At 34.7% G+C, this 26,364-nt stretch overlaps 2 protein-coding genes across 2 annotated transcripts; both read left to right on the top strand.

Annotated features, from left to right (window-relative positions):
• The first annotated feature begins 1,190 nt into the window (after positions 1-1,190).
• Positions 1,191-20,674, top strand: LOC125830073 (uncharacterized). Its single transcript, XM_049509295.1, has 16 exons — positions 1,191-1,292; positions 1,372-1,456; positions 1,850-1,951; positions 2,049-2,132; positions 2,236-2,457; positions 2,586-2,845; positions 13,158-13,311; positions 13,907-14,016; positions 14,124-14,211; positions 17,114-17,449; positions 17,526-17,600; positions 17,878-18,485; positions 19,337-19,445; positions 19,562-19,741; positions 20,141-20,322; positions 20,388-20,674. Exons 5-15 carry the CDS (start codon positions 2,293-2,295, stop codon positions 20,315-20,317), a joined length of 2,262 nt encoding a protein of 753 aa, XP_049365252.1. The 5' UTR covers positions 1,191-1,292; positions 1,372-1,456; positions 1,850-1,951; positions 2,049-2,132; positions 2,236-2,292; the 3' UTR covers positions 20,318-20,322; positions 20,388-20,674.
• Positions 20,675-25,283: 4,609 nt separating this feature from the next.
• On the top strand, positions 25,284-26,362 carry LOC125830074 (uncharacterized). Its single transcript, XM_049509296.1, has 2 exons — positions 25,284-26,050; positions 26,127-26,362. Exons 1-2 carry the CDS (start codon positions 25,423-25,425, stop codon positions 26,336-26,338), a joined length of 840 nt encoding a protein of 279 aa, XP_049365253.1. The 5' UTR covers positions 25,284-25,422; the 3' UTR covers positions 26,339-26,362.
• The last annotated feature ends 2 nt before the right edge of the window (positions 26,363-26,364 follow it).

The raw sequence follows: 26,364 nt of genomic DNA on the forward strand, positions 1-26,364 counted from the left end.
CTCCATTTATTCCGACAATGGCAATCGGAACTCATTAATTTTTCGGCGAGTTTTTTTCATCTTTCTCTACCTAAAACGGGACGAAGAAGAAAGTTATAGTTAAAAAATCGACTGATGGAGAGGAAGATTTGTCGTGTTGGAGATGACATTGTAAAGGGAGAGGGAGGGTTGCCATGAAGGGGGTGGCACTGTAGAAGGAAAGGTGAGTTTTCTGCTTCAATGGATAGTAGGGGAAGTGAGGGGTGGTTTAAGTTACAGTTTTTCTCATTTTTTTACTTTAAAATAATTTCCTTTTTCTTTACTTTATAATATAATTTTTAAATAATATTTTGGATTAAAAAATAACTCATGTCATTATTTAATTAGTCAAATTGACATATCATCACGAGTGTATTTTACACATTTTTTACTTTTAGCTTATTCTAAAAAAATGTTTAAATGGTTCAAATTCGGGAAGGTAGAGGTGTTCAATAGGTACATGTCCTCGTTGGAGTGACCAAGTGAATTATGCGGACAACTTTAAGGGGTCGTAGATGACTTAAACCTTTTCTTTATGTTGCTAGTTTTTGGAAAGGTGAAATACATGAACACCCCCACTAACTTTTTGCCATTTTTCATTTTGACACTTCATCTCAATTTTGTTCTAGTTAAACCCTTCAGTCCATTTTTATATACCATTGTAAACAAAATATTATGTATATTCTTCAATGACACTTTTGCACTTTGAAAAGTGATGGACTGTTAGTTTCGTAAGAAGATTTCCATGTTTTTTCTAATAGTGTTATCAACAATGAGCTAGATGTTCTTCTAGCTATATCGAAGATGATTTTTTTTTTCATATATTGAAGTTGAGTTAAAAAATTAGTAAGCGAGTATTTTTGGTTAAGGCCAGATGATGTGAAAAAATAAAACACATGTTATTTAATTAGATGTTTCATACTTTTTTAAAATATTATTAACACATGAATAATTTATATTGAATGATATTTTTTGTGTTTAAATGATACATTAAAAAAAAGCATTAGAGAGTTAAAATAAAACATAATTGAAATGGAGTGCCAAAATGAAAACTAAAATCATGTTTAAAGGGGGTTGTTTAGGCCATAGATAGTGCTATTTATGAAAATTTCCCATAACCTAAACATGAGTTATTGGGCCAAATTGTAGTCCAACTTGATTTCGGGGCGAAAACTGTTGGGTAGACCTTCAATCACTTGGGAAATTTGCAGAAAAAATTATTGCTAGTTTCGGTTCAGATGCTCAGCGCCTTTAGCTAATTTTCGATGATTTAGGTGAATTTCTTTGTGATTTGGACATTTTTTGAATAGTTTGAGTTACTGTTTCGTTGACGATCGGAAAGTGTCATTTCAGGCATGAGATAATGAAAGAGAAGAACCCAACTGTTGCTGCTTCTACTTCAATTTTCAAGAAAGTATTGTTGAATTGTTCAGCTCAGGTTTGTCCTATACGGGTATCCCTTCATTCTTTTTATTGTTTGTTTTTCCCTTAAATTTCACACATATAACTCAAGTAAAAAGTTGTAAAGATTTGATGGTTCGTTTGATATCCTTTCTTTCCATTTGTTGTCCTTTTCCCCAAAAAATTGATACATATAGCTAAAGAGGTAAACTTTATGTGTCCCTTAATGTTTGATTGATCTTTTAGGCAAAAGGTTTTATATCATCATATATATATGCTTTGTAATGAGTGGGGGTGAAATATTAGACCCGCCACCTATCTGATCCTGTTTGTTTGTTTGTTTGTTTTTTTCCATATCCCTTGTGTCAGAGATTGAGAAATACTGAAAACATGAGGATCTTTTAACAGCTTATTTCTACTTCTCTTACAGGCGAAAGTGTATGGAAGTTGTGTTGCAGCAAAGGTTCCAGAAGTAGAACGTGATATGTGTTTAAAAGAATTCCTTGAATTGAGCAACTGCATGAAAAGTGTGGTATGATAAACTCACCGTCATGTTTGAGTTAGAAAAGTTGCCTAAATATGTGCCATGTCATCCCTTTGCTTGCCTGATTTTCCTGTTTATTTAACAGATAAGAAGAAAGGTTTGAATAGTATATATATGCAAGTTAGAGTGATAAGCAGCTGTTGTTGAAAGTTGAATCAAGCATGAAAAGGTATGACATTTTTCGTTTTTGAAGGATAATATTATTGTTCATTTAATTATAATGTGTTAGCATATAGCTCGTTGGACAGTTATATTTATTTAATCATTTGCAGTTTGGCATAGGTTAGGTGTTCCTCAGGTCAGTAGTTCTACATAGGGGGAAGTGAAACATGTCAGCACAAGCATCTTCTTCTCAGCCTTCTGGTTTTGGTAGTTCTGGGGCTCTATCACATGTGTATATTCAGCATCCACCTTTAAGATGCAAAATCTCAGGCGCAAGAAATATTTTCTATGATGATGGCACGAAACAGCTTATTGTTCCCACATCTGATCAGGTAAAATGCTAGGCGAGAAAGATGAACTCAGTCACACATGGTCTACATTGATGTTTTGACAAATGATACCGCAGGATATTTTTGCTTGCTATTACCGGTGAACTAAATGGTGGTCACTCCGTTTGCAGGTTTTCTGTTGGAAAACAACTCCATTTAATCCAAATGTGACTCCATCCTCTGATCAAATAGGCGAAGGTCCAGTTTTGTCCATTCGATTTTCTTTAGATTTAAAACTTCTGGCTGTACAACGATCCCATCATGAGGTTCAAATCCAGAACAGAGAGAGTGGGGATACTTTTAGTTTCAAGTGCAGGTCTGAGTCAGAAAGGATTCTTGGATTCTTTTGGACAGATTCACCGATGTGCGATATTGTCTTTGTGAAGACCAGGTATATAGCACAAATAGTTCTCTCTTAAGTTTCTTGTCTGCATCGGCTTCCATAACTATTTGATTACTTCATGGTTCTTAAATGTTAACCTACCAAAAGAATAAGTGGATTTTTCATCAGTAACTTAAAGCTACTTTTTGTGTCTTTTTAAAATCTGTACAACTGACTTTAGAATTAATTCCCTCACTAGGATAGATCTTTATAATCTATTTGATATATTGGCGTGTCTGGATTGGATATATTACCTTATTTGTGTAACTGTTTCTGAATTTTTAGTCATTTTTGTAATCAGAACTAGCTTTTGGTTACATCAGAAAACAGCTAACAATTGTTTAATGAGGCAACAATTAGCTATCTAATTTCAGTTTCAGAATCCAAACTAAACTGCCTGTTGTTGTGAACTCTGCTTTATAGTGTTTTTTTTTGTCAGTAAAGGATAATTTTGTATTAGTAACAATAAGACCTGAACCCTGAGGTCGCAGGTTCGAAACTCGGTGGAGACAAAAAATACTAGGTGATTCTTCCCATCTGTCCTAGCCTTGGTGGACAGAGTTACTTGGTACCTGTTTCTGGTCGGAGGTGGCAGGTATTCCATGGAATTAGTCGAGGTGTGCGAAAGCTAGCCGGGACACCACGGTCATCAAAAAAAAAAACACAATAAAACCTGCAAAAGATGATGCTGGAAAAGTTGCTCTGTTTTATACTCATGGTGACCAAAAAATTATTTCCATCAAAAATTCTTTTTTACAAGAAAATTCGGAATGTCTGTTTTCCATATCTTCAATAACATTTTCATATGTTCCGTTATATATTTAATCCACATGGTTTCTGTAAGGGCTACAATTTTGTTTTCTTTTTATAAGGTAATGTTTATTAATAAGGTACCAAACTGGTATAGAAACAAAACAGGACTCAAGTACCTCCCAAACAGCAGACTAAGCTACATGTGCCCTCCCAACAGATACAAAAAGTCCAGATATTGATCCATACATTCTAATGTACTACTTTTACACCAAATACAAAAATTATGCAAACATTTGTTCTTGATTCTACAGACACAAATTCTCTTCCCTTCATAGAAAGAATTATTTCTTCCATTTGGTCCAGAATATACAAATGGGAATTTCCATAGCTGCTTCATGCTTCTTGAGACTTTTTTGCCTTGCCAGCTTTCCAATTAGTATTGGATCTTCTGAGGCATAACCCATGATATGCCAGCATTGTTAGAAAGAACTCCTAGCATTGTCTAGGAAACCTGCAATGAAGTAGTAAATACTCCATAGTTTTTTGATCTTTTCTTACAGAGATGACCTCTCTTGCATCAATTAAAAAAAAAAAACAAAAAATGACATCTGTTGCTTACTGAAAAACCTCTTCACTGCAGATTGTTTTGAGTTAAACATGTCTCCTTGGTTGCAATCTAATCCAAAGTAGGCTACCTTAACCTAGGGCAAGGTTTTGTCTTCCAAATCACCTTCCAAGGACAATTTAGTACACCAGAGCCACCCTGCTGCAGTAATAAGCTGTAGCAATTCCTTACCTAAAAGGCTAAAACCCTCTTTTCCCTGCTGTTAACTCGAACCAAACTATTCACTTTATTTTGATCAATTGATATTGATTCCAACTGTTGAAGTAACTGACAAAAGTCTTCCATTTCCCCGTCATCAGATATCTTCTCAAAGTTAACTACTACCTGGAACTTGAATAGAAGTCGATTTGACCATCTTTCCTCATAGAACAACTGAACATATCTGAATATTTGATCATTAAGCTTTCATCTCCAATCCAAGAATCAGTCCAAAACCTTATCTCGCCCCATCCCTGACCTCTAATTTAGTGTTCAGTAGAAATTCATCCCACAACACACTAATGCCTTTCCAGACCCCTACTGGACTTTAATAATGAAGAATTATGTCTCCATTCGCCAACTATCCATGTTATCATAGATAGCATCCAGTACCTTCTTCCGAATTTCATCACCACCCCTACTATATATCTATAATCATTTAAATAACAAGCTCTTATTATGCAACTTTAAAGTCCTCACTCCCAATCTTCCATCCTTCTTATCATTTATAATCACTTGCCATTTGACCAAGTGAAACTTCCTCTTACTGGCATTCCTTTCCCTGAGAAATTAACTTCTTGTGGAATTCAGTCTCTTTTCCACTACGACATACATTTTTTTTTTAAAATCAGTCACTTTGTATCATATCAGGGATCAAAACAGTACTTGGCTAGTACTGAAACCATATTTACAATAGAGCTCTAGTGTCTTCCCTCTCTAGCTATAAAGAATCTAGAACATCTATGATAGACACAGTATCATTAGAGTAATCTCAAAACATCTGGGATTCCTCTCCTTCCAAATTGTCCACTAGATACAAGCTAGGACAATTCTCCATCTACTCCTATCCTTAGCATGTGAATATGTTCCCTCGCAGCTACTAAGAGCCTCTGTTATCTTGCCTGGAATTGTCCATGTTATACCCTTAAGGTTTAGGATGATTCTCCACAAATGAGCTGTGTATGGACAATGCAGAAATAAATGGTTGACTATCTCAGCTGTTTCTTTACACAGGAAGCATCTTGAGCACAGTGTCATACCGCTGCTCATCAAGTTGGCCACTGTTAAAGTGGCCTCCTTTGCTAGTAACCATACAAAAATTGATACCTTGTGAGGAACTTTTATCCTCCAAATCTGTTTCCATGGCCAGTTTGCTATCTGATGGTTGGACTGGCTCATAATTTTACAGGCAGCATTGACCTTAAAAATGCCTTTGGAGTTGCCCTCCCACCATATATGATCTTCACCAGCTTGAACCGCAGGAAATTGATCAAGTTTGCCGAGGAGGCAATCCATTCAATACACTATTAATGAGGATGAGTCTTACCTCCAAAGGAAAGATATTGCTTCTTCGATGGAGTTACTTTATTTATATATCTATCTAGAACCCCTATCAATTATGAAATAATTTTGTCTTTCTTTTTCACCTCAGTGGCAACCTTAAATAAACTGTAGGGAATTTTTCCACTCTACACCTAAAATATTTGCCAACTACTCAATACAGTCATCACAATTAATGCTAAATTTACTACTTTTAGATAGTTTAATCTTCAACTTAGCAGAACCCTCTCAGATAAAGAAATTGATCATTTTCTGCCTCACAGAAGAGAAGAATATCATCAACAATTCAACATTCAGATATGATTTACAACCATTCCCCCCACCTTTCTGCTGATCTCAAGTCCTTAAGCAGCCCACATTTTCTGCCCTTCTCAATATCATGCTGAGAATCTCCATTACCCGAACAAAAAGGTAGTTTGATAAAGGATCACCTAGTCTCGGTCCTCTTTGAGACTTGAAAAAGCTTTGAGGGTGACAGTTTATCAAAATTGAAGATCTGTCTGTAGAGATGCAGTTTCTGATTCATCCGATCCACATTTTACTTCATCAGTTTTAAGTATCATGCAGACAAGATCAGTTGACATGATCATATGCCTTTTCTAGATCTAGTTTACATGCTACCCCTCTCTTCTACGTTTTCAAATATAATGTCCACAGCTTCATTGGCGACCATGGCCGCATCAGTAATCTGTCTACCTAGTATACATTCTGATTTGGTGAAATCAGCTTACTAATAATCTGTTTACGCCTTTCGATAATAGCTTTGCTATGATTTTATGTACACTTCCCAGTAGGTTGATAGGTCTGAAAATTTTCACCTCAGCTGCTACCGTCTTCTTATGTATTAAGTCAATGAAAGTAGAATTCAAACATTTGTTTAAGGTGCCTTCAGATGAAAATTCTCTACTAGCCTCCATGCACCCATTTTGGCCATATTCTAGCATTTCCAGAGAGAAACAAGTTAAAACCATTTAGGCAAGAAGCGTTAGGCCTTATTTGTTTGCACTTAATAAACTTATTCTTAATCATTCAGGTTTCAATCATTAAGGCCTAATTTGTTTGCACTTAATGGAGGTATGATACTTAATCATTTAAATTCAGCCCATTAAGTGTGTTTGGTTTTAAGGTCTGAATCTTAATATTCAGATTCAGCCTATTAAGTGCATTTGTTTTTTTTTTTAAGAAACCTCTTAATGGATCTAAAAAGATTTGAACGAATCAGATTTGTAGGAGAGTCTTAATACCGTTCAGACTTATTTAATGCAGTTTAAAATCATCACTCTCGCTTTTCTCTCTTTGCGCGACTTTGTTCGCTCTCGCTACAAATTTTCTTCCTCTCTTTTCTCAATCAAACATCAATTTTTTCTCTTTGAATTGGTTAGTTTTCATAATCTTTACAAGTATTTTTCTTATATTAACAATTTTTTGGGGTGTAGTGATGTTTATCAAGAACACTTCACTTCTATCCTTTCAAGATTTGTGTACAAAACTGTTTGAAAGTTCTAGTGCAACAAGAGTTCATGGTCGGAGTCCAAGTTGTACTTATCCTTGTCATGGTGTCTCTTATATATCTACTATTATACATTATACATATAGATACACCTGATGAAGTTAAGTGACAAAAAATATGGAGGTCTTAATAATTCTACATCCCAATCTTCAATTTCGACTGAAAGAAAAGTTTTGGGATGAAAAGAAAAATCTCTTTGTCTCAATTTGAAATTGATGAGAAGATGAGTATTTCTTTAGAGTTATTAATTAACAAAAATAGTGCACCTGAATTTGAAGGATGAAAGCATTTCGACTAAAAGAAATGTTTTGGGATGAAAAGAAAAATCTCTTGTTTCAATTGGAAATTGACGAGAAGATGAGTACTACTTTAGAGTTATTAATTAACAAAAATAGTGCACCTGAATTTGAAGGATAAATGGAAAAATTAGATGACCTTGGATGGGAAGAACCATTATATAGTACAATTGTTAGTATATTTTGTGAAATTGACAGTACAAAAAAGCGTGGATGACGCTATGGATTAAGGTCATTGAAAAAAAAAAGAATTCTTTAATTTTTATAATTAGCTAGAATATAGCCCCCAAGGCCTAGCTCAAGTGGCAAAAGGTGGAGGATTTGTGGCTTAGGTCACAGGTTCAAGCCCCACACCATGCAAAGCGAAGCCCGGTATTTAAGTGGAGAAGGGTAGAGGGGCGGGCCCATTATCCACCGAGTTTAGAAGGCTGCGATTGGTCCAAAGGGCGGGTCACAGACGGATTTCTCGATTATCAAAAAAAAAAAAAAAAAAAAAAAAAAATTAGCTAGAATATATGTTAGGCGTTGATAATCTGAAACCTTCTTTATTATTTAATTAGTTGGATAATTTTTTTTATGAAACGATATATATGTTGAATTCTTAAAAAAATCATGTTATAATAATTTTATACGGATATATAATTTTTATTTGCATATCATATAATTTAATTTTTTAATCAAATATAAACATTTAAAATATTATTTCTTTAATCAAAAAGTAAATCTTTTTATGAAATGAAAAATTTATTATATTTTATTGATATAATGTTTAATTTCATATGCATATTCAGATATTGAAAACAAATAGTCTTAATCATTCATTGTTCAAATACGAAGACCACATCTTAATATTCAGATGTGTAATTAGATCTAGGCATCTAGATCTTAATGCACATCTTAATATTCAGATGCTAATTCAGATTCAGACGTCTTAATTTTAATGGAAACAAATGAGGCCTAAGTTTGCTTCTTTTTTTTAGGTTTGAATCTTGATATTATTCAATTCTTAACATTAAGTGCGATTGCTTTTTTTTTTTTAAACTTCACAACCACTTAGTAGGTTTGAATTATGAATGATTTAGATTTGTAACAAAGTCTTAATATCATAAGATGTCTATTCAATGATTTCTTCAAAGATGGTAGTTCTCTTCACTTGACGGCTTCCTTTGGTGTTCCCTTCCAAGAGTTACTACACAAGAAACAAATTTACACAAGAGTTCACTTAAAAAAAAATTCTTCTTTCTTTTCCCTCATTCTCTTTTCAACCTCTTCACTCTTTTATTGTGACAACTCACTTCACTTCACACTTCCTTTCCTTTTTCCACTCTATAGTTGTCACCTTGCTCACCCTCACTTTTCTCAATCTTTTGTCACTCATCCTTTTCTCTTTCTCAAGGCATTCTTTTTGTGAGAAATATATGAGAAAAATATTATTGAATTGTGTATCTAAATAGTTACATTGAGACCCTATTTATAGACACTACATTGGAATTCTTTTCCAACTACGATTCCTATTCTTATTCCTATTCCTATTCCTATTCTAAGTAGGAAATACTTATTTCTATTCTAACACTCCCCCTCAAGTTGGTGCATACAAATCATATGTACCTAGCTTGTTACAGATGTAATTAATACGAGGACATGTGAGGGACTTGGTGAAGATATCTGCAAGCTGATCATTTGACTTCACAAATTTCATAACAATATCTCCCGAGAGTATCTTTGACAAAGTGACAGTCAATCTCAATGTGCTTAGTCCTTTAATGAAACACTGGATTTGAAGCGATATGAAGAGCCGCTTGATTATCACACACAAGTTCCATCTGATCAATTTTGCCAAATTTTAGTTCTCCCAGCAACTGTTTGATCCAAACTAGCTCACAAGTTGCTGTCGCCATTGCTCGATATTCTGATTCTGCACTAGATTGAGCAACCACATTCTGTTTCTTACTCTTCCACGACACCAAATTACCTCCTACTAAAACACAATATCCGGATGTCGAACGTCTGTCAGACGGTGATCCTGCCCAATCAGCGTCTGTATATCCAATGATATGATCATGGCCTTGATCCTCAAAGAGTAGTCCTTTACCGGGGGCTGACTTTATATATCGCAGAAAAAAGAATAACAAAATCAGACCCAACAGTCACCGAAAATTGACATAGACATATGGTGACTTGTTTGTTCTCACCAATGCTCTGATACCATGTGAGAAATATATGAGAAAAATATTATTGAATTGTGTATCTAAATAGTTACATTGAGACCCTATTTATAGACACTATATTGGAATTCTTTTCCAACTAGGATTCCTATTCTTATTCCTATTCCTATTCTAAGTAGGAAATACTTATTTCTATTCTAACACTTTTCATTGTAATTGAGACTCAATTGTTCATTCAAGACTTCATTGGGTTCCACGATTCAAGAGTAATCGTCTTATCTTTCCAATCAAATGGTGATTCTCCCTTTCTTTATGCACTACTTTCCTATCAAACAAACAAGATCTCCCAAGGATGATATGACTAGCATGTAGTTGCACAACCCCACATTCAACTTCATCTTCATAACGCTCAATAGTGAAAGGAATCCTCACCACTTTGTTCACTTTCAATTCTCCACAATCGTGCAACCATTATAACCTACATCGCCGAGGATGTTTGGGTCTTCAACTTTTAACTCCTTCACCAAGGTAGCACTCATTAAAAAATTATCACAACTTGCTCCATTAACTACTGTAGTGTACATCCTATTGAAAACCATACATCTAGTGTAGAAGAGATTATCTCTTTGAGAATCATCCACTTCCACCAAGGAATCAATCACAACTCTTCTTACCAACATATCTTTTCTTTCAACCAACGCTTGATCATGTACGGTTCCTACCAAAGAAGTACTATCCCAAGAAACATCATCATGGACATCAACAGAAGATTCTTCATTCTTATCACCATTCTTCAAGACATGGCACTTCACCAGTGAATTCAAGGCAAGGTACCTCCAAAGACTTGCTATTCTTTTCACTTCCACTGGTTTCAATTTCCTTCTCAAGCATAGCTAGAGAGTCAAACACACTTGTATAGCTTCTTGTAGCTGTTTGAGTCACATTTTCATTCTTCGGTACACTTTCCACCTATGAAGGCTTAGGGGTACTAGGTACACTTGAAGCACCACTAGCATATGTACAAGATTGAGGTGTAGTCAAGTTACCTTACATACCACTAGGTGACCCATGGTAGTAGTAAGGTGTATTGTAGCTTGTAGCACTAGGCTTCCCTTAATTTGGCATAACATACACTCTAGGTGTACTAGTGGCACAACTTTATTTTAGTCATTGCATCTCAGCGTCCATCATACTTGTTCATCTTTAATTGACTTGATGCAATTCACAATATCATTCCAAATAGGTTCACTCATAGAAGTTGAACCTTGACCGTCCTCCGTAGTTTTACTGTGAAATGAACAAACGTTTAGCAATAAGAGTTCCTAATCGATTTTTAGTTTATCCTCACAATGACATTCAATCCTCGGATTCACACTAATAAGTCAATGGCCTTTGCAACCTCGCTCAATTGCACTCACCACTCGAGCATTTTTTACACAAGGCTATCCAAATTTCTCTTACACAACCAAGATTTGCAAAGAACTCCAAGTAGACATTCAATTATCGGTTCGGACTGGAAGTTATGTTCAAATGAACGGACAAGAAAACAAATGGACTAGGAACCAAAAGCATACTATGAAAATAAAAGAGAAAAGCACGAAACAATTGGCACGAAAAGAAAAATACAGACACAAATAACTAGAAAATACTTAGTAGGACTATTACTAAGCGTAATCTAGCTTAGGAAATCCAAAACAATTGAAAAGGAATGAAAAATAGCAGCTTGGACCCAAAAATCCACCTAAAACATCAAAAATGCAATGCTAAAATTTTCTGGTGCAGGCAAAAAACGTGGAGACATTTTTGAAAGGCATAATACATATATTGGACCCTAAACTTGGTTTCAAATTTCAACTTTGACCTCCAACTTTCATAGTGCACAAACAGGCACTTTAACTATCCAACCTTTTAATAAATAAACACGCGATTTTTGGAGCCAAAGAGCGTGAAATGCAAACGCTTCCACGTGTATTAGTGAGCCACTCAATGGCTGCCAACTAATTAAATACTTTACACGTCCATTTTAGAACTAAAAATAAAATAAAATAAATTAAGGGTAGAGTTGTCATTTCAGCATTTTTTTACTGTTGTGGGCCTCAAAAATTACTCCTAACTCGCGCAAAATACGTGCACATCACGCGTTTTGCCAGGTAAGACACGCGTGTTTATTTATGAAAAGGTTGGATAGTTAAAGTGCCTGTTTGTGCACTATGAAAGTTGGAGGTCAAAGTTAAAATTTGAAGCCAAGTTTAAGGTCCAATATATGTATTATGCCTTTTTGAAATGTCTAGACGAAAATGCCTTGGTCTTGAGTAAAATGTCTAGACGAAATTGGGCTGAAGTTCTGAGTTCTGATCTGTCCACGTCCATGAAAATTTCCGGCTAAATGATTTGGTACACGATTCTACGTTTCCAGCTCATATTTTTGTCTGCAAATCACCTCAAATCTGATCCAAATTTGCTCAAATCAACTTCAAACACTCTGAAACTTTGGATTATGGTATCCTCAATCAATATCAAGAGTTTTCCACTCAATTCTAGCTCCATTTTAAAATCCAAAACCCACCTCAAGAACTTCAAGTTCATTAATGGTGAAATAATTTTCGAACCCCAAGTACTCCAATCAACTCCAATTATGCTTAAACTTCAGATTCAAGTTCCCTTATCCATGCAGAACTAGTTTCAATCACACCCAAATACTTCCAATCAACAAAATTCAGATTTGAATTTTCAAAACTCAACTCAAGTTCTTCAATGTTCTTCGATACAATTCAAATTTCCAACTTCTGATTGAGGTTTGGGGATGAGTTTTGTTAAATTAGGTCTTGGGCCTAACTCACACCCCAAAAGCTAGCCAAAGGGAGGAGGATTGCTCAAGCCTTGTAAGAAGTCCACTCATCTCATTAACCACCAATGTGGGACTTTGTCATTCTTTAACACCCCACCTCATGCCCCGTGCTTAACATCTAGTGCGTGGACAATTTCAATTTTGGGGGCCCAACATTGACCACTAATGTTACTCCTACTTGCGGGTAATTGTAAGTCAAGTCAAAAGTGGAGGGATAAATCTGCACCTTTTTCTCGAAGATTTAGGACAGGCAGGGTCCACCCAATACGAGATATTTGCTAATGGCAAGGGTATGAATGGACCAAAGTGTAACAAATGATTGAGCAATTTCGGATAGTAAAGGGGAAAATTTGAAACTTTTCCTTTGTGCTTATGGATATCAAATTTTCTTGGTTACTTGGTATGAGCATTGCCATTATATCATATATCACGCCTTTATATCATGTATGCATTGTCATTCAATAATATAACAATAATTACTACGTTTCGATCCCAAACAAGCATTGCCATTAATTTAGTAAAGCTTATTTTTGAACCCATTCAAAATGATTGGCATGCATATCTGATCTAGATCCTCAACTGCAGTGGACTGGAGTTATTCTCGTGCAGTTCTGGAATAAGATCACTTCAATTGGTAGAGACTAAGAAACTGAATGTGAGCTGGTATGTCTATACACATGAAAGTAGATTGGTGCTTCTAGCCACGGGAATGCAGTGCAAGAACCTTACAGGATATCAGGTTTATTTCTGGTGTTACGTGTCTTTCTTTTTAGAATCTCTACCTTCTTGGTATAAAAATGCATAACATCACTTTTGCAGTATATCAGCATGATTGTGGTCCGTTATGTGATAAATACAATGCAGCAATGGCTAATAAGGCTCTAGACAGTAACTTAAACAGATATTTTATTCCTTTGGTTGGCTTAATAATCTTTAGGAAGATCTATATTGTTGGGGGTTGAATAGTTTACCATCCTAGTTTTTGAGTTTTTTCATGATTGGGGGTTTCAAGGTAAAGCTTCGGAGCTGAAGTATATAAATCTTCACTGGTAGGGAACTTTATCTGTTCTCCTAGGAAGTAATATCCATGTCTGTCTTCACCTTTAAGGATCATCATTTCTCGTTATTCAGATTTTATGATAAGCCCCTGTAGCTGGAAAAAGTTTTTAGAAGTGAGATTGTCATTTATTCGGCTTATCTTTTTGTCCTATTATGCCTTGCATGACTAAAATAATTGCAATCCTTCATGTTCAGAATTCGATTGATGCAAGGCATTCATCACTAAATCCTTTCAATTTTGATAGCTTGACATTAGTTTTTATTCTGTTTTATAGATTTCATCCGTAGGAATAGTCCGATTGCCAAGGTTTGACATGGCAATGGCAAAATCTGAGGCAAATAGTAAGCCTGTCCTTGCTGCAGAGGATATTTATATCGTCACAGTGTAAGTGCTTATCCTGTTCTCTTTTCGTTAGTGAGATCTTTCACATAATCTTTCTGTTAAGTAGATTTTTCATCTTAATTGTGACATGTTTCCCTGTTAATTCACAGTTATGGTAGAATTTACTGCCTGCAACTTGATAAAATAGCAATGCAACTCTATTGTTACAGATTTTATCGGGATGCCGTGATACAACAGGTAAGCTCTTACCAACACCAAGGGTACATGCATATTTTTTTTTAATAGTCCAAGTTGTACGCAAGGACATTATAGCATTCCTAACTCTTGAGATTTTGAAATTAATTTGAAGTAGATGTGGCTATAAAGATAGATGGGAAAAGGACCTGACATACCCCTCAATTTTGCCATTTAGAGATGATATCTATGTTGCTCAAACTCTTCAAAAATGTCGGCGGGTGCGTGCCAGATTCTCCAAAAGTAGTGCATTTCTAAGAATCCGACACAGGTGTGGCATCATTTTTTAAGAGTCCGAGCAACATAGACTGATATACCCCTTATTACAAAAGTGACTTACATATACCCCTGCCATTCCAAAAGTGACTCACATATACCCCTACCGTTCCAAAAGTGACTCACATATACCCTTTTCATCTAACGGAAGTGAAAAAGTTAATTTTAAATTTAGTTTTTTGATTATTAATTTTCAAAAAATCTATGTAGGTATAGGATCCTTCTAGCAAAGTTCAGGCATATATTTGGTTTTTTTCACACATGAATTATTTTTCGACTTCTTTTATTTCTATTATTTGAGTTTCTAATTCTTATTTCATTTTTTTCTTTCATTCTTTAGAGTAAAAATAAGAAAAATAAAAAGAAAGAAGTGTGAATGGAAAAAGAGAAAAAAGTAAGAAAAAAACTTGAAACTAAATTTTTTGTGGCTATATTCTAATTTAAAACTATTTTTCGCGTCGATTCAGACCAGTGAATTGCAAAATTTTTTAGACTTTCTGAAAAATTTCCTGCAATTTTCCTTGGAATTATTTTTCCAGCAAAGTATAATTTAGGTGGCATTTGTTTTGAAAAACTAAAGAACAGTTTTCTGCTTCTTGCAGAAGGGAAGGTGTTAGTAAAGTTAAATAGGTGGAGTCAATTTTCAACCACAAAGGACTACAACATCCTGTGATAAGGAAATCGGGTTTGGTAGTATGAATCAGTTCACTCAATACCCAAAAATGAAATGGTTTAAAGGAACAAAATTGAATCGGTATTAAAAGGGAGGAGGTTAAGGAGGGATTGAGGGGAAGGAAGGAGAGCGGGGTGGGGAGGTGGGGTTAAGATGGAAGACTTCTGTGAGAGTCAATCCTAAAGCTTGGATCATTCTGGAAAACGAGGTAGATCAGTTTAATTGGGGGAGAGAAAGGTGGATGAAAGCTCCGGGAAGACTCTAAATTCAAAGAGCTTTCTCCATAGGCTTCTAATGCCCTTTGATTTCACCTGTTTCAGCGTGTGCTTTATAAATTGCTACCGCACAAAATAAGAAACGATCCTCCCAACACATAAATGGTCTCGCAAACCAACCTCCTAAGTACATTGGAGGCATCACTAATGGTTCCTGCCAAGTCCCAGTGGCCCAAAACAATGTGGGTTCACCAGTGGTGTACAGGAAGAGGTTTTGGGACAAAGGGAAGGGGAGAAAAGAAGGGGGAGAGTTAGGACAGGGGACAACCCTATTTGTTCCAAACGCAAGAGTCATTCATCCGATCCAATAGAACAAGAATCAAGGAAAATAGTAGTTAATGGATATTAAGATCATTACATGTAATGGGAGGGGGATAAAAGACCCAAACAAAATGGGCCATCATGAAGGTGGTTGTTAAGGAATGTGGGGCAAACATCTTGTATTCTATGAACTATGGAAGAGATGACATATTCTACGGTATTTAATATCTAGAGAAAACTCGCAACATTGGCAAGTAGAAAAGTCCAAATCTCCTCACATCATTTTATGAAGACTTAATCCATTGACATCGCCTTACACTTGCCAACAAATTTCATTTACACACATGAACTATGGTTTGTTCCAATTGAACACTTGAACACATGATAAAGTATTTTGTTGAGCCAGGATCTAGAGAGCTATGAGCTAGGGAGAGCCATTAGAAGAGAGTTATGTGTTAGGCTAACAATATGAAGTTTTGATGATTAACAAACATAACTGACATATGCAAGAACCAGATATTAAACATCGTCTCAAAATAGGATTGGTAGCGTTTCTGATGAAGAACTACTGAAGAACCAAATCCAATTCCTTAACATGTCAACTAGCACAGTTTCTTACCAATCTCAAAATAGGATTGGTAGCGTTTGGTAGCATTGATTTTTTACTAGTGCTGAGTTAGTTCTTAGGAGTGAACGATATTCGGGTGTTCAAGGGCATCAGAATGTCTTTTATGACTAAGTGAAAGAAGAGATATCTTTTGTTAAACTTCGGAGAGGAATATGGTGTATCGGATATTCATATGACATTCTATTTTCTTCCTCTTTTGTTTTTTGGGTTTTGTCTAATGGATATGTTGCCTTGTGTTTGGTTACTCTTACTTCTAAATGGATCTTCTTGTCCTTAAAACATAAATTGGTCTGCCGTTTGATTGTTTGAGTTTGTATTACAAAAAAGTTGTTTCCTCCTACAACTTGTGGGAAAATAAATGCATCAACTTAATGAAATCTTAAAGTTATACTTTTGGAGGATTTTATGTGGTACTTAGAGGGTGTTTGGATGGACTTAAAAGTTGGTCAAACCTACTTTTAACTCAGTTTTTGACTTCTGGAAGTGTTTGACAATATATAAAAAATAACTTAAAATAAGTTAAGAAGTGTTTGACAAGGTTAAAAATAGCTTAAATAAGTTTAAAATGACTTAAAATAAGTTAACCCAAAAGTAGGCCTCCCCCTACTTTTTATTTATAGTCTTAAAAGTCATTTAAGTTTGACTTTTTATTTTTGACTTAAAAGCTACTTTTTTAAGCCAATCCAAACGGGCTCTACTCTGCTTGCATTTGCACTGGCAGATACCAATTTTTATTTGATATTTGTCTGAAATAACTTTTCTTCTCTGATGACTACTAAAATGTACTTCCAGGGTTCTTTGCCAGTTTATTCCACCAAGATAGCTGTCAGTGTAGTCGACAATGTACTGCTTGTTCACCAAGTGGATGCGAAGGTGGTTATCATATATGATATATTTGCAGATTCTCAAGTGCCTGTATCTGCTCCACTTCCATTATTGGTTAGAGGTTTTTCTAGAGCAAATGCTGCAGCCTCTCAATTGATGGGTCAAAATGTTGAAGGTCTGGAGGGAAAGGACTCAAATCATGGTGAAACAGTCATTTATGCAGATGAGTGGCTATTCCTCGTTCCAGACCTTATATGTGATATTGCCAATGGAGTTTTGTGGAAGATCCATTTAGATCTGGAGGTAAGATTCTGATTGCTAGTAAATATCATGATTTGGAAGTTACTGTCTTAGTTACTATTACCTTGATCTTTTGCAGGCCATTTCTTCTAGCAGCTCAGAAGTGCAAACAGTCCTCGAATTTTTGCAGAGGAGGAAATTAGAAGCAAATAAGGTCTGCTTTCTTTAATGCAGATGCTGCTTGCTCATGTAGAAATGTAATTTTCTCTGTTTGGTGCGTGAACATGTTGAGTTATTACAAAAAATATTGGGCAGTTTGCCCTAATTTATTTGTTAGAATAGAAGCAGTTTCACCTTGACTGATTGACCCCAATGAGACATTAATTGGGTACTGTTGTACCAAACTACCAATCAATGCCTGTCCAAAAATGTCTTCGTTGAATATTATGCAGTGAGTTAATATTTTCACCATCTGACATTGTCTGTTTCAGGCTAAACAGTTGTGTTTGGCAATGGCTCGGACAATTATTCTCGAACGACGGCCTGTGCCCATGGTTGCAAGGGCGATAGATGTCCTAGTCAACTGTTTCTCTCTTTCAATAAAAACTGGAAAACATCATATGGGATCAAAAGTGGAGAGAAGTTCAACCAGTGGTTCTAATGTTAATAGTGCTATTGATGAATCCATCAGTCAAGCAGATACCTCTGAGAAGTCACCAAAACAAGAAAGTGGTAGTGGCACGCATGACAAGTCTATTGTCAAATCGTCTTCCGTTACTTCAGAGTCTGAAGACAATGTTAGTTTTGCAAAAAATAGAGGCAAATCTATAAATGTCGATTTATCTAGTAGTGAACAAAATGGAGGTAACTTGATTGGGACAGATGTATCTGGTGATGAAGCTCAGCCTTCTGTTGTACGACCTCAAGCTCCTGGATCAGGTAGCACTTCCCTAAGGACTGATGAACAGCAGGAGTCTCTCGTAACTTCTGCTGCAATATCTCCAGATGATCTGTGCAGCTTTGTGTTTGCTCCTGTAGAGGAGGAAATGGCTGGGGATTCTTCTTACTTGGTTGCAATCATTGTTGAGTTCCTACGCAGGTATACAATTTCTCTCCGAGCTATCTCATAAATAGGTAATTCCCGTAGTGCCATCACTATCTAATCACATTTAGAAAAAAACATTGAATGTTATATCAACGTATATAGGAGCAGTACTTCAGCTGTTATTAATTATACAAGGCAGTTCGTCTGTAAATATCCATTTTTTGACCCTAAAAGAAATATACAAGATTTTCTCAACGGAAGGTTGTTTTTGTTTTGAGTCTAACCAAAACCAAACCACACCAAACTTATCTCAACAGTAGGTCACAAGTTTTTACATGTTATTCCCCCCTCCCGTAAGTTATTTTTCCTTTTTAAATTTTACCTACTTTGTGTCATATTATTATGCGTTTAATAGTTTATACCATTTTACGAGTTTGTTTAAAGGAGGAGTTACTAATTTTTTTTCTTCTTATTTTCTTTTTTATGCTGTTTTATATTACAAATTTACTAGTCTAATGCTTGTTACTTCAGGACTATTGTTATCAACAGTTAGCATGATCTGGATGAACTAATAATGTGCATGTTTGATTGATAGTTTTAAAACTAAATAGTTGCCAATTAGTTTTTAGTTTGATTAAAAGATCCAATTCTATTTGTTCCTAAAAACTTAATTCAGAAAACATTTCCATCAAACTGTTCAAACCCATCCAAAGCTCTCCTTAAATATAGGACTCACCTTTTCTATAACTAAATCCTCATCAGTCTGAACTGCTTCAGTTTTACCATGTTCACACATCTTGTAAAAGGGAATTTTTTTTGCCTGCTCTTCTTTCTGACATGTTTTTTACTTTTGATGCATGAACTGTCCTTTATGTATCTTATAGATCCTGTATCCATTCTTTCAGTGCTAACCTGGAAAGGTTGAAAGTGCCTCTGAATATTTATGTATTGATGATACAACTGCTAGCACGGAACGAAAATTATGCAGAACTTGGATTGTTCATCATGAATAAGGTTAGCTAATTATTATAGCATAAGTACCAAGAGTGCTACAACAACAACAAGAGTGCTGTTTATTTCCTCGACAAACACCTAATATGAGCCCTAAACTTGTGTTCATTGTGTTTCAGATAATTGAGCCCTCAAAAGAAGTTGCAATGCAATTACTAGCATCAGGCAGGCATAATTTTCAAACAAGGAAGTTGGGCCTAGATATGCTCAGAGAACTTGCATTGCACCATGACTATGTCTTGCTACTTGTTCAAGATGGATATTATCTTGAAGCTTTACGTTTTGCCAGGAAAACTAAGGTATTCTTAAACTTTCCCTGGATCCGATATTTGAAAACCTTACTGTCAGGAAAAAAAGCAAAGGAAAAAACCTTGAGTTGACCACTTTTATATCAGTGCGCTAAGTTTAGATGTGTGAAAATCTGAAGGTTTCATTTTCATGCTTTAACTGGATTCCATTGTTGGACATGAGTTGAGATTAGGCCTAAACCTGCCTGATAGCTTCAACTGTACTTTAACATCTCTTGATTACAGTATTGCAATAATGTGCCATATAACTTGGTGTCTGGCATTCCTTTATCTGAGAGAATGTGAGGAGTTGGGTTTTATCTTCAGTTGTTGTTGATTGCACTCAAGACAAACTTGAGAAAAAATTTCTTGTTTGACTGAGGATTCTGACATTAAGTGGATGTTATTCAGGTGAATACTGTTCAGCCTTCATTGTTTCTTGAGGCAGCTTATGCTTCTAATGACTCGCAACACCTGGCTGCAGTTCTAAGATTTTTCTCAGACTTCATTCCTAGGTTCAAGAGCACTACTGATCACCAAACTTATAGTCGTTATCTTGCCGAGATGAATACAATGGTTACTGCTTGAGGCACCTTGACATAAATGAAGAAGTTGGATCACTTGCCGAGATGAATACAATGGTTACTGCTTGAGGCACCTTGACATAAATGAAGAAGTTGGATCACTTTGTTCCCCCTTGAAGATCAATGATTCAGTTTGTTGTTGAATGTCAAAGTTCTGAAAGATGGCTTTATGGCTTCATGCAAGCACAGTAAGAACCAGATACTGGGGGTAACTTGTAAAAACAGGCATTAATAATAAGCTTCAGTTTTTTGGATGGGACTTGTAACATGTATTACAGAAATTAGTTTTTGAAATGCTGAGGACTAGTAAGATGGATGTAATTATCATACTCCATTTTCCTGGTGATCATATTCCTTTTTTTTTTTAAAAAAAAAAAAAACTTTGGAGGTGGACCAAAATCTTTTTCTACCTCTTTTACTTCTTATTAACTCAAAATCATCATTTTCATTATTTTTCAAAATAGAAGTAGAAGAATTAAGTAGTGATAAAATATTGTTTTCAATCCGTTGACTCTCACTATTTTTAGAATCAAAAGAGAATTTATTTTCATGAGAAATAGCATCACGTGATGTTATTATAATATTATCTTCAAGATTAAAAAATCTATAGGTTGTATTATTTAAAACATAATCAAGGAAAGTACAAGTAATTTTTTTATTCCATTTGTAATTTTGGGATCAATTAGCCCCACAAAGGCTACATAGCTCCAAACTCTTAGATATTTCAAATTTGACTAGTGATCTTTCCACAACTCAAAAGGTATCAATTTAGTCTTTTTTTTAGGCATGTAATTTAACACACAATAAGCTGTCAAAATAGTTTTACCTCACAAATTTAAAAGTGCATTTGACTCAATAAGCATGACATTAGTCAAATTAATTAAAATTTTATTTTTCCTTTCCGTTACACAATTAGAAGAAGGAGAATAAGGAGGAGTAGTTTCATGAATCATTTCCAACGATCTAACAAAGGAATTAAACTCATTTTAATTTTTATTCACGGCATATATCATATCTAGTTCTTATTATTTTTCTTCTAAATCGATTTTCAACCTTTGGAAATAAACTTTAAAAATTCAAAAATTCCAAGAACATCACTTTTATTTTTATTCGGTAAACATATGTAAATTTAGAAAAATCATTAATGAAAGTGATAAAATATCTATTTTCTCTACTAGTTATAATTTCTCCAAGTTCACAAATATCATTGTCAATCAATTATAGTAAAGCTATTTTTCTTTTAACTTGAAAATGAGACCTTTTAGTGATTTTGACTTTACGACAAGTCTCACACTTTTCAAAAAAATAAATAATCACTGGGATTAATCTTAAACTACTCATGATTCTCACATAATGATAATTAATATGACACAAAATGAGCATGTAAAAAATTAGTAGAAGAGAGCATGTAAATAGAAGTAGAAACTTTATTCATTTCAATATTCAACTTGAACATCCCATCACAAACATACTCCTTTCCCACAAAAAATATCATTTTCACAATTACATATTGATCAGATTCTATAATTTGTTTGAAGCCTGCTTTGGTAAGAAGAAAACTAGATATTGATTTTTTTTTCTCATGGAAGGAGTATAAAGTACATCTTTCACATTTAATACCCTTCCATAGGTAAACAAAATTTGACATCTCCCTTTCCAAGCACTTAAGTGGTGTAAAAATCACCAAGCATGATGATTTTGGACTTCTCAAAAGGAGTATATTTTTCAAATCAATCTTTGTCATAACAAACATGACAATTTGTACCAGAGCTAGTCCTCTCTCTATTCATTAACATTTTCAATCATGCTTTTCAGTAACGTTTGCATGAGGTGTAGGGCCATAATTCTAAAATTCGCAAAATTGAGCAATATGACCATTTTTGTCACATCCAAAGCACATTCCCTTATTTTAAACTTGTTGATTTTGTGTTTGGTTATTTTTACTATTTTTTTTTTTTGTGAGGTCTACCATCATTTTTCTTTAAAATTTTCTTCTTAGGCTTCATAGAAATATTTTTGCGAGAATCAAGAGTATCATTATTTGAATTAATTAAATTTATCTTTACTGTGATGTTGCTCGCTTCTAATTGTAAAAGTCATCTTGGCCCCTAACCTCTTCTTCCATGCAGATTTTCATTATCAACGTCTCAAGAGAAATTTCCTTTTGTTTGTGGCGCATAGTTTTTTGAAATTCCCTCCAAGAAGGTGGAAGTTTATCTACTATGCTACAAACAATAATATTCTCTCCAATTCTGATCTCTTCGGATTTGAGCTCTCCAACATACATTATAAAGTCTTGAGCTTGATCTACCATTAATTTTTTGTCCATCATTTGAAACACAAATGGGTTAGCAAAATATTTTTTCGCTCTTGATTCTTCAATAACATACTTACACTGCAATGCTTTTCAAAATTTCTTTGTACTAGAGTAAGTTTTATTATAATAATCATAAAATTAGATAAACAATTAATAATATAATACTGACATTTTCACAATCGGACTTTTCTACTTTTTCTTGAAGATAAATAAGTTCATCATCATTCATGGATGGAGATGTTGTCAACTTTATTAGGATTCTTCTCAGTTAAGCATAGAAACATTGAAAAAAATTAAGTAGAGAAGTACTTTACCATTCCACTTCTTGAAGTGATTACCATTGAATCGAAATGACTTGGTAAGATCTCTCATCTTGACATTCGCGAATTTTTCAATTGTAGCCATTGATTCTCCTTAAAATTGTTTGTAAAATTACAGATTACAAATTATAGTTGAGAAGAACATAAATTATCTTCAGGCTGAGGCACAAATATCTCGCTTTTGTTAAAGAGATTTAAGCCTATTGCAACAAATCTTTCACCTGTCCAGCAGTAATCTTGTTGACCTGCTCGTGAATACAACAACTCAATCACAAATTATAATAATAAGTTAATATTAAAATATTCACACTAATGTTTTTAATAATAATAAAAATAATTTTCAAATGTTCACATTAACAAATTTTTTTTTTACATATCAACAAAGTAACACACAATACTACTGTCTCCTTCTCAAAGTGCAGGAGGTGTATGGGATGCAAAAATAAAAAATTCTGCTATTTGAGCAGGGTTGAGCTTTAAGTGAGTTTGCCCTACACCCGTCCTATTGTCATCCTTAGTGAAATGTTGCAGTTTGATTACGCATGTGAAAGTTATTTGAAAAGTAGCTAAACTTATATTTTTCCTCTATCTCAATTTATGCAACACATTTCTTTTTTCAAGAGTCAATCAATTTAAGTTTGATTGGGAATTCGCACATGATATCAATTATTTTTTAAATGAAATTTATATATTTATAAAATGCGTCAAAAGTACTATAAGTCACAATAATTAACAATCTAAAAAATATATAAAAAATATATAATAAAAAAATAGATTTATTTGAATTTTGAAATTCGAAATGTGTCATAAAAATTTATAAACTTGGTTATTTATGTATAACATAGATGGGACACCAATTTTGGGTATTTATGCACATGTTGTGCCATCCGTATATGGGCCTGACCTTTTAGCTGGGCTTTGGTTACTTCTAACGATGCCCAATTATTCCTTTCCATTCTCAACTTTTCTGCCTGTTTCTTCCGTATGCAAATGGATAGAATTTCAGCTTCGCAACTCCCATTTTCAAACCATTTCCAGGTTAGCTCCGCTCTTTCTTTTCTATCTATTTGTTACTTGAAAGTTTGTTCACTCATATAAATATATTTGAAGTTTGTTCATTTCTTTCGATGAAGTTTAATATTGTTTTGGGCTATGAAAGTTTGTTCACTCAGATAAATATATTTGAAGTTTGTTCATTTCTTTCTTATGTATAGATGAAGTTTAATATTGTTTTGGGCTATGTTCTTGAATACAGTAGAGATTTGAAGGGTTTCTGTATTTTTTTTGGATTATGAATAATTTTCCCAATTTGGGTTATGGCCTATAGTGGAAAGAATATTGAGGTAGTTGGTTTAACAAGCTTTTGGTAGTCAAGATGTAATTAATATAGTGTATGTGGTACATTACTGATGAATGAATTAGTAATTGACAAGATTTAATCTTTCCTCCTTTCCCTGTGTGTTTAAGCAATGTTTCTTCATTCAATTAAGGATAGAGACTAAGGGGTCGTTTGGTTGGGAACAAGTTAACTAAGATAACTTATCCCATCACTATGGAAAATATGATGGGATAACTAATCCAATGACTATCTAATACCTTCAACCAAACATGGTATAAAATAATCCTACATTTTATCCTGGAACAATTATACCTTATACCTCACACCAAACAATCATAAGAGATTCTTTTCCGTTTGTATGTTAAAGAATCATCATACTTTTTCTTTAGTACAAGAGATAGGCCCTAAAGCAAGAGTTCACTTGTTGTTAAGACTCGAGGTCGAAAAGAGGTTGTGTTTTCGGGTTTCATTGGTACTAGTGGATTTCACAATTGATCTGCATTTCCTCCTCTTCCTGTCAAGCCTTCTCCATTACCTTAACATGTCACCCTACATCTTTTAAAGCCAGGGCAACTGACCGATTCTAAGATTCTGTCTGCTAATTAACATTGTTGTTATCTTTGAAGTAATCTATACCTCTCTTAATGGGTTATGGAGCTCTTGCACATTGATCACACTGCTAGACACCATCATTAAGCTAAGTTGCGCGGACTCTTCACTTTTGATGCCATACCCGTGTCGGATTCTCCAAAAATACACTACTTTTGGCGAATCTGATACACACCCGTTGACATTTTTGAAGAGTCCAAGCAACAATCATTAAGTACTTGCTTATTGAGAAGACCGCATTAGATTTTATTACATGTCTTATTGAACTACTTTAAGCTTTTCTTTCTTTTTAAATATGGAGATTGTTTGGCCTCTTTCATCTCCATAAAACATTTTTTTCAATCTAATGGCAGTGCACAAAAGCTCAGAAGTATTTGCTTCAGTGCAGATGAAAACACAATTCTGAAGGGGTGACACACAGAAGAATATGCAAATTGTAGGCTAAAGACATATTTATAACCAGGAATTTTATCTCGTCTCTCCCCAAATATCAATTGTCGGCATTTGTAGAGAGTATTGGACCAATGAGCTCTATGTCATCATCCTTGTCTTTCCTCGCACTTACATCACCTCTTCACGTATCAAGACAACGTCTTAGTTTACAGCAAGCTCATAGTTGCTACCAACAATATGCTTTCAATAGTCATGGTAACATTACCCTTTCAATCCATGTCCAATTAGCATCCCCTCATCCATTTCCGTCCAGTAATTTGAAATCCTGTTGTAGTGCTATTGCTTCATCAAATGACGGAACAGTATCTATGATTAATTTTGAAGATGTAATGGAAAAGGACTGGTCATTTCTTGAGTATCCAGATTCCAGTGAAGAACATAAGCAAAAAATTGATGAGATCATATCAGCAGGAGAGATCACGGAGACTTCCAAGGTTGTGATAGCAATTAGTTCTGATGAATTTGTTGATAGAGTAGTTGATTCATCGAATTGCAAGCAACTACTTGTCGTTCATGACTCTCTTTTCATGTTAGCATGCATCAAGGAAAAATACGACAAGGTTAAGTGTTGGCAAGGGGAATTGATATACATACCAGATAAGTGGACACCTTTTGATGTTGTTTTTCTCTACTTCCTTCCTGCATTGCCGTTTGAACTTGATCAAATTCTGGATGCACTAAGAAAACGTTGTTCGCCAGGTGAAATTCTGTCAGATTACTACTTCATTTGATCTTATGTTTTCGTCAAGACTGAAAGTCGGTTTTATATGTTCAGGTGCAAGAGTTGTGATTAGTCATCCACAAGGCAGACAAATGGTTGAAGAGCAACAGAAACAATATCCTGATGTGGTTGTCTCAAACTTACCAGAGAAGATGCTGCTGCAAAATGTTGCTGCACACCATTCATTTGAAGTAGTCAAATTTGTAGATGAGCCTGCTTTCTATCTTGCTATTCTCAAATTCATGCCAGATACCATCAACCAATAGCATACTTTTCTACTTGTCTAGTCAGT

The sequence above is a fragment of the Solanum verrucosum genome, unplaced genomic scaffold, assembly GCF_900185275.1.
Source record: "Solanum verrucosum unplaced genomic scaffold, falcon-dt-bn FXZP01000151.1, whole genome shotgun sequence".
NCBI lineage: Eukaryota > Viridiplantae > Streptophyta > Magnoliopsida > Solanales > Solanaceae > Solanum > Solanum verrucosum.

Coding starts and splice junctions, on each gene's coding strand:
- LOC125830073 (XM_049509295.1), top strand. CDS start 2,293: ATGTCAGCACAAGCATCTTCTTCTCAGCCTTCTGGTTTTGGTAGTTCT. Junction 13,312..13,906: donor AGAACCTTACAGGATATCAG/GTTTATTTCTGG, acceptor TCTGTTTTATAG/ATTTCATCCGTAGGAATAGT. Junction 18,486..19,336: donor ATTGTTGAGTTCCTACGCAG/GTATACAATTTC, acceptor CCATTCTTTCAG/TGCTAACCTGGAAAGGTTGA.
- LOC125830074 (XM_049509296.1), top strand. CDS start 25,423: ATGAGCTCTATGTCATCATCCTTGTCTTTCCTCGCACTTACATCACCT. Junction 26,051..26,126: donor AAGAAAACGTTGTTCGCCAG/GTGAAATTCTGT, acceptor TTATATGTTCAG/GTGCAAGAGTTGTGATTAGT.